The sequence below is a fragment of the Ambystoma mexicanum genome, chromosome 2p, assembly GCF_040938575.1.
Source record: "Ambystoma mexicanum isolate Mex_15411 chromosome 2p, UKY_AmexF1_1, whole genome shotgun sequence".
Taxonomy (NCBI): domain Eukaryota; kingdom Metazoa; phylum Chordata; class Amphibia; order Caudata; family Ambystomatidae; genus Ambystoma; species Ambystoma mexicanum.
In genome coordinates, this window is record NC_090923.1 from 521611656 (window position 1) to 521633003 (window position 21348).

General features: G+C 45.4%; 1 protein-coding gene across 4 annotated transcripts in view; it reads left to right on the forward strand.

The window, feature by feature from the left end:
• The window catches only part of TSEN2 (tRNA splicing endonuclease subunit 2), a 270669-nt gene that overhangs the window by 44617 nt on the left and 204704 nt on the right, over positions 1–21348 (forward strand). For all 4 annotated transcript variants that reach the window (XM_069643934.1, XM_069643933.1, XM_069643935.1 and 1 more), the window contains one exon: positions 7828–7864. In XM_069643934.1, the coding sequence (XP_069500035.1) occupies positions 7828–7864 (37 nt within the window). The remainder of the gene's footprint in view (positions 1–7827; positions 7865–21348) is intronic.

Sequence of the window (21348 nt, forward strand, 5' to 3'; positions counted from 1 at the left end):
GCATTACATTGTGGTGGCTGTGATGAAGGCCTAGCCTGCTGGGTGCATGCCATACGGCCTACTCCTTCGGCAATGCACGCAACAGTCTAGGCCCTGCCCACACACACCACAACATAACAAAGCCATGTAGGCATGTGCCACAATTCAGAAAGGCAACATAGGCACCAGAACTTCTACACATCCTACACACTAAAGCAGGGATGCACGCACACATGTTCCACTTACCGTAATGCACAAACATACCACAGGATTTGGCACTGTTAGGCAGTTCCATTCAGAAACCATTGTAATAATGCCAACCAAACACAATTGTGGCAACATTGGTCCTGCTCTCCACACTGTACTACGTGCACACACGCAGTACTGCATAGTGCACTGCAACACTTATTAATCCGCGCAATGCACACTACGCAAGCACATGTAAGAACCAGTTGCACCGTAACCGCTTCCATATTTACACTATTCCATTAGTGCACCCAGTGGACACAGTACTCAACTGGTCACAGCAGCATCTCCACCCATACACCGACAACTGTACGATGTTCTACCAATCGCCACACCCATACAACCAACAATGTGGCACCAACTTTCAACCAGTCGACCTATCTTTTCAACCAGTGGACATACTTTTCTGCGTAAGGGCTGCAGCCATGCATTAAAGGGGCTACGGACTTACCACACACAGCACATCATAGTACGCCCCATCTGTAAATGTGCATGTCTTGTGGAATGCACTCCCCTTCTGCAAATGTGCCTGCCACCACAGAAAGACCTCGCCGCTGCAACTGGCATGACTTAGCGAAGGCTGCCTGCAATGACCAGAAAAGATTGTTGCCTGTTGAGATAACCGCAAATTGGCGTAACATGCACAGATAACGCTGGCACACCGTCTTCTTCTAATGAGCTGTATCACTTGCAGCACTTCTCACTCCCCCACCCTTTCTATCCCTTCTTCCCACCACCAGATGCTGTCAACTAGGTTTTCCAGGCACATTCGCTGCCATACTGCCCTCGCAAACATGCCGGCGTTATCAAACTATTTGTGCACAATACGTCACCGTACACTGCAGTGCAATCACATTTTGCACTGTGCCGTGAACAGGGAAAAGGGACACCAGAACAGAGGCAGATATGAGTACTTTTAGTGGCCACACAGTTACATACAAGAGTCCCAGCCATGAACAGAATGCATTAGGGGCTTGGCACACACACCACAACACTGTCCTCTGATACACCATGGCAGCGTTTTCCCAAAACCTTTGACGCACAGAACACTTTCCTCTAGCCAACCACCGGCTGCGTCCAATGTTCGCCGACAGCACGTTGTATCGCAGGCTAATGAGACTAATGGGTTCGCGGAGCAGACCCAGATATCTCAAATTTTATGATACGTACATTTCAGTTATTTGCAACAAAAGTACTGGTCCGATATCCACCAAACACACCAAAGCATGCTTTCTGACCCAAGCCCCCCCTCCTGCCGCAATTCTGGGACAAATCAGTCCAGCCGTTCGGGCTGTAGCCGTGCGCAAAGATTTTCCCCATTCAGTCTATGAAAAGAAAACCTCACCCAACTTGGCGAAAAAATTCAGAGCCGGCCATATACTTTTAAAGTTTGGTGAGGATTCCTCCAGGGGGAGCAAAGTTATAAGCCGTCGAAAAAGGGCTCTTCCTATGAGTTTAGCAACTTAACCATAACTACACGGTCGCTGCCGCGGGTCGTGTAATATATACCCAATATGGAAATTATTTGAGACTTTGAGCCAATAATTCCAAACGGTTTAAAGGAGATCATTTTGTCAAGAAGGAATGTTGTTCTCATTAAGAAAAAGGTTTGAGTTGTGGGATCTGTTAACCCACTCAGCTGTTCTTTACTCCATAACTTTGCTGCATTGGTGCAAGAAGCAGCAAAATGGCTGCGGTGGCTACTGTGTGCGCCAGGATCTCAAAATTACGTTTTTACAACAACCATCAAAAAGAAATTGCTGCATCAGCCTGCCACTCACATTTCAGGCGGGTGAAACAGAGTACACACTGAAGGAATGTGCCAGTGTGCTCTGCAACATTTAACATGGAATTAAGTAAACGGGCAGCATTGCCTTGCTGAAAACCCCAAAATTCCTTTTCAGAATTAAACCTTTTTTTTCCACCCTTTTTAAAAATGCTGTTTTGAGACTAAATCCGTCCATTTACTATGAAACTGCTGTAATTGAAAAGGTCCTGCCATGCCCAAGAGGTCATTGTGCATTAGCACAACTAGGCCTAGTTCCTGAATGACAGGCCCAGTCATCCTAGCTTGGAAAGAAATCAACGAGGATCTTTTATTTTACTCGCACGGGAAAGCGCGCGTATTTCTCCACAATGTATCAAACGCCAGCTGTCTGCAAAAGAACTTCAACTATCTGAACCTGGCCAGTTTCATGTATCAGTGTTCAGATAAAACTCATGCTTCCAGGAAAATGGCTTTGGCTGCAAGGAGTATATCAAAGGCAGATGGGGCTGCCAAACCGAATTTAATGAAAGAAATGCTAGTAGTTTTCAACACGTGTAAAATGGGCTTTTGCAAAACTGAAGGAGGAAAATGCCCATTTAAAAAGTAAACTGTTAAAGCAAAGCCTGCCATTACCCAGCAATGTTGAAGAGGTTTGTGGCTGGTAATACATACAAACATAGGCTATTTTTATTCTACAGGTTTTAATTCAAAATAAAGATTAAAACACATAGGTGGAGTTTGCAAACTACCAAGAAAAACCAGTTATTCAAGTGCCTGCCCTGTAACTTCCCCTAGGAAGGGAGGCGCACCATAAACCTTGCTTAGCTTACCATAACTGGTGAATTTCTGAGTGAATTTCTACAATATTTTTGTACATATATTCCTCATGACAATTCAATCCCCACCCATGTATAAAGTTGCAGAATTTTGAGTAATATGAATCCCATTGAAAAGTGCGAAAAACTGTCAGAGGACTGAAACCAAGCCTCACGGACTGGGGGTTTGGATTGAAATGTGAGGGGGAAAAATATGTAACCTGTCTATCTGATTTACTAAAAGGTTGCAATTGTGTAAATATGTGCTTGTGGCAAAATTAGATTGTAGTTCCAGTAACTCTGGGAGGTTTCTGGACACTGTAAAAATCACCCCATAAACGTGACATCCTTTTTCTGAGATCCAAACGACGAGCTAAGGGGAGACTTCTATCCTTACTCAATCCTATTGTTGGAGGCGTGTGTAGTAAAGCCTGCCCCTGTCCTATACTGTGATGATGTCACCTGTCATTATAAATAAGATCCCCTGACAACACACAAGACGCACTGATTCCTGACCGATTCCTGATTTCCTGCCTGGCGTCCTGTCCTGTTCCTGTTTTCATCTTGCATTTATCCATCTAGACTCCAGATCCCAACCACAAGGCCAAAACCTTGCTGACCCTGCTTCAGCTAGGCCTCACATTCTAAAAATCCCAATAAGCAAGGGAAGCTGTGGTGTTTTGGGAAGCATCTTGAATTAACCTGGCTTGCTTTCTCACTAAATGCATGCCTGCTGCAAACCTGCCATCCAGCTGGTTCTTAGTATCCAGTGCCGAGAGGTGCCAGTCCAGTGCCCTCAGGTGACCGAACTGCCCAGCTCTCTTGTCAGGCGCTTTGTTGTGTAGTGAGCAGAACCCTTGACAGTCCAATATCCTAAAATAAAGTGGACTGTAAGTATCCTCCCTACCCCGTAGAAATCCATAGTCTACATATCTTGCTTTGTCTCTATCCCATCTCTAAACCATCCTATCCCCACTCTATTAACCTGAAAAAATTGTCAGTCATTATTGCAACCCTGTCATTGATTTATATTGCTAACGCCTTTTCTTTAGTTATTTTTAGGTTGTGAATCCCAAGCCATCCATCCTATTTCGAGTGATCGGACTGGTTCCGCCAGGGCGGCACTGGGGAACTAGGGTTGATTCCGCGGATCAACCCTGGGGCTTACTGTGTGTCAATCTGGTAGCCTAGCCTGAATGCTCCAGTGTAGAGTAAAACTGTTCTTGTCAAAAGTGATTTCCTTCCCTTTTTTACTGCATTATTTTCCTGAAAACGCCCCTCACTCCATCTAGCATAACTCATTAAATTTTCCAGATAGAGACCTGACTTCACTTCCAGATTGTACCTAAGATCTATAGCTACTTCCCAACTAAATAACCACACTCCAAATCGGGGAATATCACCCATTTTTATCAAAAACCGTCTGGTTAATTTCAGGCGGGAATTGACATTTGAAAAGTGTTACACGTGTGATTTCGATTATAAATTATTTTAAACCTTCCATTCATTTTCGAATTCTATGCTTTTGCTCAGTCTATTGCTTATGATTGCCAGTATCTTTCCAGTGTTGCTCCAGTAAAGAATTGTACTTAAGGATTTTTGTACACATTCATTGTTTTGTGCAGCCGTTTCCGAGTGTCATTTAAACATTGCAAGGGTTTCAAATCAGTTTTTCATTCTCATTTGAGGAGGGAAGGTTGGATTCGAATTTTACTTCCTATTCCTTATTCCTGATTACCTGCTGCTTCTATATACCCATTCAAATTTGATTTGTGGGTTGAGGGAACATTGCAGGGGGAAGTCCTAACTTGAGTGCTATCTTTCCGAAAATGAAAAAGTGTTTCTATTCTCTGGTGTGTTCTATCTGTGTTGGTAAAGGGTTGAATTAAGTGCGTTACTTACCTTCCTATTTATTGTTGTCACCTCATTGGTGATTTCTGCTCCATATTAAAAAGTATATGATTAATTTGAATTTTAAATAAATAAAAAAATATTACCTTTACCAACCAGCCTGGTTCCTGGTCCATTGTGACCCAGGCTATTTGAACAGGGGGTGTGATATGAGTGGTGTGTCTCTCAAATAATCAACCTACATATAACAAAATTAGCATTTCAGTTGTGCGCTGCATACTAGGCTGTACCGCCTGATTGTATTTGTTTCAGTCTGTTAAGGATTTCAATCAAAAATACATTCAGTGTGCTTGATTTCAAATAAGGTTTCCTTAATATCTTCTCTTTTAATTGTTGGCCGTTATAATTTTTAGTTCTTGATTCCTCCTTTTGATCAGTTTTCTTGAGATATATTAATTACATGTTCTATCAGTTCATGAACATTTGATCTTCATTTACATTAATCTCTCAATGCTTTTTAATGGTCCTCAGATACTTTTTCATTTAGTCCTCAATCCTATAGTTAATGAGGATGGACAACTGTCGCGTATTTTACTGGACTGTCTTGTTATGGAGGACTCTCTCCCGTGCTGACTGGTTAAAAGTCCCGCCTCAGTTCCTTTAGCAGTCTCAACCCAGGCTCCTTTTTGAGCCTGTAGATCGGACCTATGCCGTGCTCTCGGTCTTGCTGCTAGCTCTGACACCCGGCTTCATTACAATGCTAATACTTTGTTCCCGGGGTTGTGATGGCCATGTTTGCAGTTACAAAACGTGACTGTCACTACCCAAGGGCAAATTATTAGCATTACAATTATGCCTGGTGTTATAGCGTTAAAACCCATCCACCATGGGGGTAGGCCAAAGGTGACGCCTTGTGTGTTTGCCAAGTGTCCTGCAAAAGTATCTCAGAAAGCCACCTGATTTTGTGTTAATCCACTCTATTGTGAATTTTTATTTGGCAGGGAAATTCCAAGTGCATTTCCTGGCTGTTTGATTCTGTTCTAGCTCCAGTCCAGGTTTTCACAGTTGCTCCGGTTCCATGTCTTAAAATCGTGCAAATGGCTGTGAATACAAAATATCGCTGTAAAAATGCAGTTTTTGTGCCACAATCATGTAAAGGATGCATGGGACACCCCCGCAACGCCTGGACCCATTATACCATTAAAGAGGTGCGGGGGGACACCCCACTTCCCTTAAATGGTATAATGGGGTACTCATTTACCGGGTCAAACCACGAAAATGCTGCGATTTTTATTTTTATTTATTTTTAATTTCATAATTTCTTTTTTTTTTTTTTTTACTGGTGACATTTTTGCCGCGATTTTATTACCCGATATCGTTGCTCCTAGGTGCACTATGGGAGTGGGAATTCTGAAATGGAAAAGATAGAAAACACTGGCCAGAAGAAGTGCAGGGAAATTACGCATCATGGGGCAGCACCAGTATCCACATGCATGGCACATGAGGGGGTGTCGGAGGCTAAGGTCCCCTCGGCTACCCCTTCTCCTCCTGTCACAGTACGTTCACAGAAAATGAAAGGCACGCTCTGTAGCTGTATGTTTGTGAGTGGTTGGAGGGGGGGGCTTGATAGGAGCTAACCACACATAGCTCTGTCTCCTCTTGTTGGTGGGAGTGTCACTAGAGCACAGGAATAAAAGGAAAATCGGTTGAAGTGGGGAGAGGGAGTACAGAAGGTTATAGTAGAGAAAGCATTGGACCACACGGTTGTAATGGGAATATTCACCATGGGTTGTAGGGGGAAGAGCTGAAAAGATGGCATTGGGACAGCAAGGAAAAGAGTGAAGGCGCCCTTGGTGTGAGAAGAGAAAGTATGAAAATCTAAGCAGGGCAACAAGGTTAGAATTGTTTGCTAGTTAAATGGTTGTGTGGCAATGCATAAGTAGGGCAAAACGATAGAAGGATGCTACTATAAAAAGATGATTTGGGCAACATAACTTGTGGGTTGGGGTGGAGGTTTGGATAGAAAGGTAAATAGGGTAAAAAGGCAGCATGGCCTAAAGTAGGGGGTGAGGGGAAACGGGTGTAAGGTAGAGGGACAACAGGTCCAGCATAGGGAGGGAGTTGGATGGTTAGCTGGCATTGTGAGTGTGTAAAGATAGCAGTGGGCATTGGCTCATTATGTATTTTTGATGGTCCTTGGGTTCAGAGGTTTAAGCAATTTCTTTGTGCTGGTAGTGCCACATCTGGTGATGGCTTCCCCAGGAGCGTGCATAGTTTAGAAGCCCTGTCATTCCTGAATGCACAAGTAGCACAGGTGACCTTTCAGCGATGCTTTATAAACGTAAACCAGCCTAAATAAATGTGAATAAAAAAGCCTCGAAGGGCAGACGTATTAACCCTTGCAAGCTGTTCTTGATTAATTCTGAAATCAATTTAAAATCAACACTATGAAGATTATGTTCATACAAGAAAGTCAGTTCTTAGAACCATGGAAGCGCTTTATCTTCCCATGGAACTCATTGACAGGCTGCCAAATCGGAAAAATTAAGCAGCTCGACTCCCCATAACTTTAAAATAAATCCCACTTTTTTAAATGCTCCTTCTGCAACTCCTTCAGCAAAACTAAAAGTAACGAACCATTTGTGTACAACGATCAAGGCTCTGGAATGATCTCAATCTGTCTCTGTCTCTGTGGCCACGTGCAACAACCTCTACTTCATAAGCTTTACAAGCAGTGGGATGAAGGATGCTGGTGGTGAGTTTCATCCAAGAGTGCCCCCTCCCCTTTTCCTGGTTGGACTCCCAACTGCCCATGACGCATGCTGTACTGTCCAAGTCCTCTGCCTGCCACTCTCCACAATATCTCACCTACTATTCACCAAGGGCACTTCTAGATCTGATACCACAGTGCAGGTTCAAAGGCTTGCATCATCCTCCTGGAATAAAATCGGCCACCTGCTCTTCAGAGGATATTAAGTCTGCTTATGACAGCAATCTAATTAAACCCATGGTCTTAGTAACCCAATACATAAGTGGGCATATTTGACTCTAATCGTAGCAGCCAATATATACAAGTTAATAATGCCTACTTTCCTTGTTCACTTGCTTCTATTTTGTGTTTCCTCAGAATATTTGATACTTCATCTACTTCTTTTTTCTTTTTTGCAGGCTCCATGTCAAACTTCCCTGTGGTGTCCTCAAGCAAGTAAGTGCCTGGTGGCTTTTCTCACATGGGAACATGGTGTTTTGCTCCTGCCTCTCTGGGTACTCGATGATTTTTAGTAATTGTCTTTGATGCTTGGTTCAATTGAAAAGCCCAGTGCAAGTGTTGCTCTAAAATTGGGGGATGCTAGATGTTTCAAGATTGATGTTTCCAGTAACCTTGACTAATTTAGTAAAGCAAATCCTTTGAACATTTGTGGGCAAATGGTACTAAGGTGGAAATGTTTCCTTTGACGAAATGATTAGTAGTGTATGACGAAAGGATTAGTAGTGTATAACCTAAATAAGAGACTGATCGTATGCAACAAAAAGGGTAACATTTTGGTATTAGTACAGTGTTTTATTTCTGATATTTTTATTTTTTGGTTTTTATTTTTCAGCACAAAGATTTTTTTTGTCAGTTTCCCATTTACTATAAAGAACATATGCCTCAATGAGATTTGTTTCAAAGATACAAGTTACAGAGTATTGAAGCTAAATTGCATCCTTGTTTGACTCCAATTTCCGTGGAAATTGCATCAGTCAATAGACCAGACTGGTTAATGCGAACTCTGTAATTTGTGCGATCATGAAGCAGAGCAATAATGCCCACAATATGCATATGTATGCCATAAGAAAGCATTTTATTCCACGGGGTCCCTATTATGACACCGTCAAAAGCGGAGGACATATCCAGAGATGCCATATAACTGGCTTTAGGAGTTGTGTGCGGTTTCAAGAAGGTGAGATAGGATTGTTGCTGTGAGTGCCGTACCCATAGATTTGCGAAATCCGACTTGGTAGCATGACAAAATGTGAAGAGATGCGATGAACTGCTCAAGTTGAGCATGGCAAAAACCTTGGCAGAGACCTCCATGAGCGCAATGGATCTGTAGTTGGATGGATCTGCAATGGGACCTTTTTTTTAATGTAAAGGGATGATAATTGAAGTTAGCCACGATGGCGGAATGACTTTTGTTTGAAAAATAAGAAAATATTTGCTTTATTGTTTGCTTTATTGTTTTTGTCCAGAAGTGGGGGGTCATCCTTTTAATACGCAAGGAGGCAGCCCGTCTAGACAAGCTGCTTTTGACCATTTGAGTTTTTGAATTGCCGATTGCACATCCTCCAAATACCATGGACATTTTGATAGTATACTTTTGGCAGAGATGTGGGTGTCAACAGGGGAATAGCCCTGTGGTAATGTAGATTTGGCCTTGATGTACTCCGTCCAGGCCTCTGCAGATATTGCAGATTCAAAGCTGGATGTACATTTACTAGTCGGATTTCTCATTATTGCCCAAATGTTTTTGATATTAAGTTTGCAGAGATGCCAGAGCATATTTTGATTGTCAAGCAAGTGACAATTGTTTTTTGTATTTGGACAAAATGTTTTTTGGCCATTGGATAGGGAATCGGAGTACCTGTTGTCATCTTGAGGTGCCTGAGATCCTTGCTTTTGGAGTGTTTAAGCCTTATGATTTCCTTGTTAAATTTGTTGGGATGTGACTGAGCCTTAGACATGTGATCTTGGCTAGCTACGTTCTGTAAATGGAATTGTATCCTCTGCATATCCCGATTTACAAACTCCTTGGACAGTCCCACACATAGGTCATCCTTCGCAACCCAGAAATCCCGACTAACCACGGCGGCTAATTGCCTGCACAACTTGGGATTCCAATGAATTGACAGGGCGTGTATGAGTTTCCACTAAAGACAAAACAACGGAATGTTGAAAGAGCTTGACCGAGATGTTAAAGGTGGATCGTAAGATCATATGATCACCTAAACCCTGTTTGGAGATGGTGATAGGATGACAGACACCTGTCCAATTGCGTGAAACCCCAATGTAATCTATGAAGGACCCAAGTTGCCCTCCCACTTATCAAAAAATTGTGCGCAGCAGGTGCCTCTCAAGCGGGACAAAGTGCCATGAGAACTCTTGTTTGGAGTCTGGTGTGGAGCCTCTCCACCTATCAATGTGGAGTTGAAATTGCCTCCAATAATCTCATACTCAGGAGTGCGCAGAATAGCTTCTCGTAATACTAGATTTAAATTTGCAAGTTTGTTTCCTGGCGAGTGAAAGTGGGATTCCAATATGAGATGATTAAAAAGCAGAATTGTGGTTCATTGTTGAAGTGCACTTCAGTGACCAAAAGTTCTTTCGATGAGTAAATAAGGTTTGAGGACATTCTCAAACTGTTATCGACCAAAATGGCCAGGCTGCCGAAGGGACGTCCAAGCAGTCTACGTTTTGCTGGATGGGCAAAAGAGGTGAACCCATCTAAGTCGATGTGTTTAAGACACATTGTTTCCTGCAGTAAGACAATGGAAGAGGTATTCATCGAATGAAGAGAATTGTGCCAGGAAAGAAGGTTATTAAACCCGCAACAATTCCAAGATAGTATGGACAGGTGATGTGTTACATATTCCCCAGGCTTTTGGCATTATTAGTCACCGATTTCATGTAAGGCTCTAACCACACCAGTCCTTTTATTGCATTTGCAAATAAGGCAAGTTGCCCTAACATTTCGTCTTTTAGGGTTTTGGTAGAAGACCTTCCTGCCCCAGGATGGCCTTGTTGGGTTTAAAGATTGGAATTGACTCTATAAAGGTGCAGGAGTCTTCCATGGACATGAATGCTTTTAGTTTAAGGCCAAGCAGGGCTACGTCTGCTCACTGATCCCATAACATTTTCGAAATTATTTGGGATTGAACTTTGCATAGCATACGATTGTTATTAAGTAGTGATAGCTTTATCCACTCTACATCTGCTGAATTTAAATTGCGAAGAAGAGGAATTTGCTGGAAGACTTTAAGCAGATAAGAGCAATTTAATTATTTCTTGTCCATTGAGAGTTACATCACTAACCCAACCAGTGATAAGTTTCATGTCTGCAAGAGTTAGAGTAGACATTAAAGAATTGGGTGGCCGAGTCCTAGAAGCTGTGGCCTCTAAGCCAGCTGTGAGAGTAGCCTGCAAAATCAGACCAACATCACCCTTTGTTAGTGTTTGTGGCAGCATTTCTTGGCAGTTGCCCTTATGTCATGACTACCGGCAGGGGGACCAGTTAAACCTGAAGGGTGTGCATCCTGTGTGTTACAGCTAAGGATTACTGTCTGGGTGTTGGGGTCTGGTAGGGCGTGTGGAACTACTGCCTGTGGGGTTCCAGGAAGACAACATTTTAAAGGCATTTCGCTACGATCGCTGCAGCGCTGCATTTCACTCACCTTTCCTGGACGCCACCATCTTCAGCAGCGATCATCCGGATCCACAGCCACTTCCCAGAACCTAGAGAGAAAGACAAGAACAAGGTGAGAGAAGGAAGGGAATAGGAAAAGCTCAGTTTCCTTCTAAGTCTTACCTGTTGGGCCATTCCCATTTCATTTTGGGTCTTGCCGCTTCCAGGCATCCGGACCCCGGCCCCTATGGGGAAAAACGACAAAGACATTGAATGAGCGAATGCAAGACATTACCCGAGCGCTCATCCAGAACTTACCTGTCATTTACTGGAACTGCACGTTTCACTTCGGGTCGGCGCCATATCTCCGGCATTCCGAACCCCGGCCCCTAAGGGGAAAAAAGACAATGAACATTATTAATAAGCTAGGACTTTTGGACTTGCAACAGAACTTTTACAGAGCCTTACCTGAATAGTCAAGCTTAACTGAACTCCCATCAATCCTCAATCCAGTGAAGTAACTGGGTTCAACACGCCCCTGCATCAGAAGCAGGATGGAGAGCTCATCTTTCTTGACCCTAAGGTGAGACGTCACGGGGAATCGCGGAAGGGAATCGTGGAGGGTTGGAAGAGAGTGGGAGGCTTGAGCATAACTCAGTCAGTAGGTAATACTCCCTTTTCACGCACAGGGGAATATTCCTGCGAGCCGGAGAAGCCAGAGTAGAGGGGCCCTTCCTGTCCATCTTCAGAGTCCTGCGCTTCACCATTGAAGAAGCATCAGCACTCGAAGCCAGACCTCCGCCTCCGTGGGAATCAGGTGAGCGTTACACCAGGGCTGAGTGGTGTCCCTGTGGATACCAGGTGAGCGTAACAAAAGTACAGGCAATGCAAGCGCATGAGGTAGTTCCAATGGACAAAACAGGGTCTCTTCAGCGATCTGTAGCACCATTCGAGGAGGGTCTCCACTTGAGGGCAGAGTTGATTCCAAGAGTTGGGAATAGTTTGCTAGTTCGCACTAGCAGTGGAAAGGAGAGGGGCCCCCTAGAGGCCACACGTGCGTAAAAATGGATGGAGGTGCTAGGAGCACCGGCTAGGGTTGCGATTACACACTGACCCCCCGAAGCACTCCAGACCATACTTTGGCAGCCAAGTCCACTTTGGTTGCAGGTTCAAGTGTGGCAATTTGGCGGCTCTGCGGCTTTCAGTTACAAATATACAGTGATGTGGCACAAATGCAGTGCACCTGCAAAGGTCGTCACCACGGCTGGGCGACACAGTAACCGCGTATGCTCCGGTTCGGGGGCACTGGTCTCGCTACAGACCTGGGAACGCCAAGTGTATGAAATTCAGTGTGAGGGTGCCGTGAACACAGAGCTAGCGATATACCAAGTTTTGAAGGCCTCCTCGAAACTGCAGTGGAGACAGAGAAAAGGTCCCGCGTAAGCTGGTCAGCTCCCTGGTTGTCCCAGGGACACTTCTGAGAAAGCTTACTGGCAGGGTTTGATGAAGGTGCCGAGAATAGTTGGTCCCACTATTCCAATGCGTCCAAGCATCTTCGCAGACCTTATAGGACGACCAAATGCAGAGGGGTCACACGGGGCAACAGGGCTCAGGGGTTCCAAACCTTCCAGCAGGTCACAAGCAGTTCCTCTGCTTCTTAGCTTCAGGGTACTTGGATCTTATCCTTTGTTCAGTGAGAACTCCAGCGATCGACATGGTATGGGTGTTTGGGGGCTTCTCTTATCCAGAATCTCCTTCGCACCAAAATGAAGAGGACCCAATGGGAGATCTGCTCACATACAGGCATACCATATGTGGACCAATCGTGGACCACAGTGATTCCAGGCATTCACAGCACTCCAGAGTCTCTGGCAGGATGAGTATTGGGAACAGACACCCCAGCCAACATCCTGGAGGCACACACACCAGGCATGTAGAAGCCCGCAAAAGCTTGGCGTTTTGTGGGAAAATGCATGCCCACTTAAGGACTGACCCTGGTCAGCTCGACCTGGGGAAGGGGAAGGGGCAAGATGGCCAAAGAACCTTGTGGCATGGCCATTTTGGAGCCAGGCCACCTATTTGTGCCAAACGTGGTAATCGCGGTTTACCTGGCAGGAATGGGTTACAATTAGGAAATTATGAAAAGATAAGCTGCCACCAGCACTGTCCGTGACACATCTGCACATCTCCTAAAAATAATTATTCGAGAGTATCTAGGGCCTTTGGAAATGACTAAGAGACCCAAGTGTACTGTACTGGAAGGTACATTGTACACTTGCAGAAAAGTTGCAACATTGGAAAAGGACTAAGGGAAACAAAGTCTCCCAGTACTGGCTTTCTTAAGGGCATGTCAGTTTCCCCATATAAAAGTGAGCAAAAGCCCAGAGGAGTGCAGCACAAGGCTGGGCTCCCCTGGCAAAGTCAGACTATGGTGTTAAATAGCAGTAAAACAAGTTGGAGGGCAACACAACTGGAGGGAAAATTACACATAAATTGAAATCTTTCCTAACACTCGCCCCTCCCAGACCAAGCACATGGGGAACTAATTCACCCCTGGATGAGTCTTATGTTCAGGTCGGTTAAACATTCTGGACATCCCATCAACATTGCTATGTTGGACACCCGGCCTATGCTCAATAGTGAAGTCAAAACCTTGCAGACTTATGGACCACCTGAGCAACTTTGCATTCTCTCCATTCATGTTCATTAGCCACTTTAAGGGCTTATGGTCAGTTTGCACATTGACGTGGGTCCCATAGAGGTAGGGTTTCCGCTTACTTAAGGCCTACACCACTGAGAAACATTCTTTCTCTACTGTGGACCATCTGAGCTCTGTCCTTAAGCTGGTGACTAATGAAGCCAATAGGGTGTTCCTTACCCTTCTCGTCTACTTGTGATCGTACTGCTCCTAGCCCAGTGTCGGAGGCATCTGTCTGCACAATAAAAGGTCTTTGGTAATCGGGGCCCCTGAGAACAGGGGCCCGGCACAAGGAGTCTTTTAAGCCATTGAAGGCCTTCTCACCCTCTTCAGACCAAGTTACCTTCTTGGGTTTCTTGGGAGTTGAGAGCAGTCGGAGGGGCAGCAATGGTGCCATAGTCTGCCATTAAATTACTATAGTACCCAGTGAGTCTTAAGACGGCCCTCACCTGGGTCTGAGTAGTGGGGGTTGGCCAGACTTGTACTACTTGTACTTTACTGGGTAGAGGCTGTATCCTCCCTCCCACCTACTTCATGTCCAAGGTAGACCACTGATCCTTGTCCAATCTGGCACTTACTGGCCTTTATGGTCAAGTAGGCCTTCTGAAGAGCCTGCAGCACAATCCTAAGGTGTTTCACATGGTCTTCCCAGGTGGAACTGAAAACCGCTATATCATCCAGATAGCAAGACAGAATTCATCCAACCCATTCAACACACAATTCACAAGCCTCTGGAAAGTGGCAGGGGCATTCTTCAGCCCAAAAGGCATTACCCTGAACTGGTAAAGACCCTCTGGTGTTGAGAAAGCCGTCTTCTCCTTGGAGACAAATGGTCTTCTGCAAGACCTATTTGTCAGTAGCCTGCAGTGAGGTCAAATGTGCTGAGGTATTTGGAGGCACTCCATGTATCCACCAGCCCATCTGTTCTAGGTAAGGGGTGTGCATCTGTCTTGGTGACAGCATTCAGAGCCCTGTAATCCACACAGAACCTCAACTCAGAAGTACCTGCTTTTGGAACCAATACCACTGGGCTGGACCAAGGACTACTGGAGGGTTCAATCACCCCAGGATCCAACATTTTGTTGACTTCTGTCTTAATGCAAGACCTTACTTTCTCTGACATCCTGTATCCCCTACTTTTGGTAGGTACACTGCCTCCTGTGTCAATGTAATGTTCGGACCAAGGTGTCAAACCAGGAGACTGTGAGAACAAGGGGTAAAATTGCCTTGAAACTTTCCACTATGCTTGTTGATCAGCAGTGAGGTGAGGGGCCACATGGACACTCTCAAAGTAGCTGTCTGAAGGACTGCTCTGGAACAGGTCAAGGAGAGGTTCTGACTCATCCTCAACATCTGAAACCAGCAGCAGTGCAGTGATTTCAACTCTTGGGACGAAAGCCTTCAGTCTATTCACATGGAACACTTTTGGAGCCTTGCCAGCCCTTCCAAGGTCCACTAAATAGTTGACCTCACCCAGTGACTCCACAACCGTTTAAGGGCTGACCATTTGTCATGTAAAGCTTGAGGCCTTATAGGATTCATGACCAGGACTTGCTGACCAGGTGTAAAATTGATGAGGGAAGCCTTATGGTCATACCAATGTTTCACCAGTGCTTGCCCTTCCTTCATTTTCTCACTAGCCAAACCCATCAGGAGTAACATCCTTTTTCTGAGCTCTAGCACATAGTCTACTACATTGGTAGTAATCGGGGAGTGGCCATCTCCCATCCCTCCTTGACTATGGCCAAGGGTCCCCTTATAGGGTGGCCACACAGAAGCTTGAAGGGGCTGAAGCCAACACCCTCCTGTGTTACCTCTCTGTAGGCAAACAGTAAGCATGGTAATCCCATGTTCTTTGGGGTTCTTCCAGAGCCCCAATCATGCTTTTTAAGGTTTTAAGGTCCTGTTCAACCTTTCAACCAGACCATTGTTTTGTGGGTGGTATCTGGATGAAAACTTATAAGTGACCCCACATTCCTTCCACATGGCCTGCATGTACTTTGACATAAAGTTGCTGCCTCTATCGGACACAACTTCTTTAGAGAATCCAAGACCTTAGGTCTTTTCCTCTAGTACACTCATCATGCAGACGTGTCAGCTGCAGTTCCTTGGTCTCCACAGCGCTTACGGCTGCCCTGGTTTGCAGCTTATGGAGCTTGGAAACTGGAGCCCTGTGTTCTTCAGCCGCTTCCTTCATCCTTTGCTGCAGTATTGATCGGAGAAGCACAACATTCCACACGCAGGCTGACGCCGGGGAAGTTCAGGTCAGCCGAGTGGCCTCCAGGTTTAGACATCCGTCAGAGCAGTAAGCGTTTTTCTTCCTCCTATGGGGCTCGCCGGGACAGTCCACTGGTCCAGTCCACCGGAACAGCCCATTTCGGACAGTCCACCTTGAACAGCCCACCCAGGAGAGTGGTGCTGCTCATTTGCCTGCTAATCTGCCCGCTTTTGTAGAAGAGTGGTTTATTTGCCCAGTTGCAGCTGTAGCCCTCCCTGGAGGAATATGTTGCTTTGATGTGCAGTCACTGCTCCCGCTGTGTTCAGTAACAGTTTCCATGGGTCCTGATCCCAGGGGGTGATACCATGGCGCCAGTAAAAAAGGCAGTGACTATGGTTTGCGCTCAAGGGACCAAGAGTATTTCATACCCCTAGGCCGCGGGATAAATCCATCATAGGATTGGTGGAAACAGGAGCAGGACAGAGGTTTAGCTGTCCCCTCTCCCTCACCCCCTAGAGACCGAGTCCTAGAGGTTTTGTCCCTTAGCACTCGTAGAAGACGGAGACTGCAGTGTGACCTTTCTGAGTCTGAAATGTCTAAAGGTGTGGAGAATGCTTCCCCCTCTAAACATCCTTCTCAAGAATGCAAAAATCAAGAGCCTGGCAACCCCCCATTGATGTCTAACTCTACAGCTCCCTTATCTTTGCGGAGCACGCTTAAGTGTTGATAACAGTGATATTAGTGACATTTTGGAGCTTGCCCCCACTCCGGTTTCTTTCTTATCCCTGGAAGAGTCTGAGAAACACTCAGGTAGTAACATAGATCATCTTATGTTGTCCAACACTACCCCGCAAGAGGGGGCTAGGTATACTCCTTCTCAATTGGAACCATCAGACCAAGCTCACTGGCCCTATCTTATGGCCAGTATTGCCAAGGAGTTACTTTTATGTACACGTCCTTTCGATCTCTACCTGCTGGTGGATTCTCTAAAGAATTGGCCTGTGGATTTGTGCTCACCGAGAGTGAACGTTGATCCACAAACAAATGAATCCCTCAACCCTATGGATGGGATTCAGTCATTTAAACTGGATAAGGCCTGTCAATCTAGCTCACATAATGGGCAACTAAATCAGGCCTCACAAACAGACCCCTGTAGTGGTGGACTTCCGGTGCCCATCAGGTCCATTATGACCATTTTCAAAAGTACTCAAACCTTCAATGTTGACATTATTGGTCCTGTTTCGGAAGTACATGCTCCTAACCCTGCTCAGAAATTGGATCAAGAAAAGAATAATCAACCTATATTGATCAATGCCACCTCTAAGTTGGGATTTTCGCAGATTCTTTGCATAAGAAAGTGTCACATGCCCAAAATAGATGATCTGAGTACACACGACTTTGTCATGGACCAGAGAAACTTTTTCATCACCAATATTTGTATGGTCGATGGTAAGCAATCTAGAGAAACCTTGCAGTACAAGGTCTTAGCATGGCTAAGGCAAAGAACTGGGCCGGGGGTGGTCGACTATCTGACCTGAAGATTCTCCGTAGGGTGGCCCTTAAAGACTGGTGTTTGCAATCTAATAATGTATCTTAATGGGTTGTGGCTCTATCACTTTATCTGCGTTCCTAAAACAGTGTAAATACTTTCCTAGAGGGACCTCTAGCTGTAATTTGATTCTTTGATGCTCCCCGCTGGTTAGGGAGACTCCTCCATGTTTCTTTATATCATTGTTTTATGCATTGTGTATCCCTTAGTCTCTAACCATTCTCCATTATCCTATGGTGTTGCTTTGCATTTGTATTTTGGATGTTCCATATACCTTGTTGTCTGATTTCTTGTAAGTTTTGCTTGTATGTTTTGTTTGATGTTGTGTTGGCACCCTTAAGCCTTCGGGTACCTCGGTGTGCAATATAAATGATTAAACATAAACCCTAGTAAATATGCCAAGTAAAGCTTTTGCAACTGACTTAGCAGTCCGTCTTCAATGGGATGGGCTCAGGATGTCTGGTGGCATGGACGACCAGCACCAGGATGAACCTATTGCCTGAGGATGTTTGGGTATCAAGGGGACCAACAATGTCGATCCCTACACTCTCAAATTGTACCCCACAACTGAGAGTGGTACCAGTGGAGCTTGGATTGTTGAGCCACTCTTACCAGATAACTGTCAGGTGGCACAACTCCTGCAGTGACTTTCTACTTGCATCTTCATCTTGGGCCAGTAGAAATGCATGGATAACCTTTGCTTGGTTCTCTTGATACCAAGGTAGCCAGCAAGGGCACTTCATGTGCCAGCTTCAGAGGAAGGGTCTTACAGCAAGGGGAACCACCAACCTCCTATGGTCTCCTTCTGTAAACTCTGTAGGCTCACTGTAAGGAGCCCACCATGCTTCCCAGGAGGATCACCCTCAAGCTGAGAGCAGGCTTGTCTCCTTATCTCTTCCAGAGATGGACACTCACGTTGGCCCTTACTGTATTCTTCCCTGTCGGGACCACCTTCTACTAACAAGTCTTTTAGTTCAGGATGGTCATTGGGATCAAATAGTTCAGGTAACGCCTCTACCTCGTCAGGCCCTGGTGTTTGACCAACTACCTTCACATCAGTGATGGGTGACTTAGGGGGAATATTCTCTTTCCCTCTTTTGTCTCTTCTGACTCCTTTAGCCTTGGGTTTCCCCTTTGGCTTGGGCACTGCAGTGGTCTTGGCCACTGCTGCCGTTGTTTGAGAACCTGTGCAGGGTCTTTCTGCTGTATCTTCCACAAGCCCTAAGGCTCTGAGATCATTTCCCAGCAAGAACTTTCCTGGGCCATCTCTCTGAATGCTCACTGGAATCCTGACTACTGTATCACTGGCAACTTGAGAGGTGGGCCATGAGCCAGCTTAGTGGGCATCAGAGGCACTCTGGCGACTTCCTCTGGGTCTACCAACATAGAATCCACAATAGTATGACGGCACCCACTATCCCTAAGAGCAGGAGTATCTACTCCATTGATCAGCACACTGTCTTTAAAGTAGTGCTTGGTATTGTCCGGAATCCTAGCATAAGCCTCTGAGTCCTTAGGCCCCCAGGAACCCAGGGAAACTAAAACTACCTCCAAATCTAATCACACTGGGGAAGGAATCTCGGGAGAAGGATGCCCCTGCAATCTCATAGGAGGAGAAGGCCAGATTAGCAGAGTGGACCCCTGGTTTTGACTTTACATCTGGGGCCCCCCTTCACATGGTCACTTGCTCCACAAGCCACACAAGATCCATTGGGTCCGTTGACATAGGGAGGCTTACTGTAACCAGAGTTCTGTTTTGGAGGATAACCTCCACTACCCTGTGTGTTCTCTTGTGATTTACCCTTATTTTTCTTTTTGTGGCCCTTCTGCGGGGGAAGTTTTATCGGGTCCCACACCCTCCTTATCTTTGGGCTTTTGCCCCCTCCCCCTGCTTACCAGGATGAGTCTTGTCCTTATGGGATACTATGTGGCACCCACAAATCTGCTGCAATGGCCAGCTTCTTAGGATCAAACTCCTTTTGAATCTGCCAAATGCTGCTTAAGTTCAGGGAAACAAGGTGTAAAAATATGTTCAAGCATGACAAGACACATCATACCCTCAAAGGTGGATAGCCTTCAACCCAGCCAGTCAAGTTTTTTAAAGAATCTGTCACATATGATACCCAGGTACTTCCCTCATTCTTTTTATACTCTCTGAACCTTTTAAGGTTTTGGGCAGGAGTCTTTCCAAACTTCAAAATGAGTTTGCTTAACATTGCAAAATCGACTCTCAGCTTTTGACATTTCCATAATGGCACTGCAGCCAGAATGGGGTCGTCTGCTAAGCAACCATGCAATCTTACCAGCATTTACAACCTCCTTAAACTCGCATGAATACTCGGATGCATTCAACCAGTCCATAATGTAATTCTTCTCATCATATGCACTGAGCAGATCTTTAGGAAATCTTGGATTAGAGGAGGACCCAGACCCATGTCCAGATCTTTTGGATCCAGTTGAAGCTTGGCCAATTCCAACTGGTGATCCCTGTCTTTCTGTTTTTCTGCCTGATTTATTCTCAGCGTATCCATGTGAAATTCAAGCTCCTTCTGCCTAAACAGCAGTTCTTGTTTTTTGAATTCCAGCATGGCCTCGGCATCAGAGCTTGCAGAGGAAACATTAGACATAGCATCCTCCCTGTCATCATGGGCACCACTGATTGGGGCAGCGACAGCACTGTCGGTGCCAATGTTTTTACATGCGTCCTAATTAATAAAGGACATTGCAATTGTTTTTCCAGTACTTGAATTTGTACTTCCCTCCAATGATGCATACTTATGTAGATGTATTAACCTTAATATGGAGAGATGTTAGAATTGTTTCTACGATAATCCACTGTAGTACAAATGTGGACTCCCCCATCTGTACAAATATCAATCTAGCCTTGATGTCCTGCCCGATCACAGGCTATCCCTTATGTTACAAAGGTTCCACCCCCTTCTGCACCATCATCAGAGGCTATGGCATTGAGTTGTAACTCTTGCCATTCCATGACTCTTTGAATCGTTTCCAATTTTGTACCTAGAGCAAACAAACTTCTCTCAGTACACATCTTTCTCAATGTTTCTGACCTAGAAGCATTTAAGGTTATAAAGGTACTTGTTTCCATTATATATGATAGGTCTATGGCATTTTACAGTTATCACTACAAAGTCACTATGTGCCCTGGATAGGAATAACTTGAAATGCCTTCACTGGTGTGCAACACTGGATACCTTCAGTCCTATTCCACTGCTGTACACCAATTGATAAAATGGATTTCTGAACTCTCACCTGGTTGGCAGAGGTTCAGGAGGCCAGCCTAGTTTCCTGGAACAGGGTAACCTTCTGGACAAGCCAGACCAATCCAGGTAGCTTGGCGGCGGTCAAGACTAGGGGGGTCATTACGAGTCGGGCGGTAAGGGATACCGGGCAACGGTAAGGAGACCAGTGCTGGTAATCCCTTACTGCCCGATTCCGAGGTCCCTTGGAGAGAACCTTAAGGAACGTGTGGTCTGACCACACGTCCCTTACGGGTCCCGCTAAGGGACCAGGGCGCTAATGACGGGCTTGCCATTCGCAAGCCCGTTATTAGCAACCTCCCCATTCCCATTGAGCCCTATGGAGGCTCAAATGGGAATGGGGAATGGTTTGTACAATGGGGACTTACCGGTCTTGCCAGGGTCGGACTGCACCGGTAAGTCCCCATTGAACAACACCAGTGCCGGACCCGGTATTGGAGGCAGCCATGGCGCAAATAGCGCCATGGCTACCTCCAATCTCGGAATGAGGCCCTAGGTCTCGGAGGGATGAGGGTGACTGAAGGACCCCAATGAGCACACAGAGTGAAGGACACTTAAAA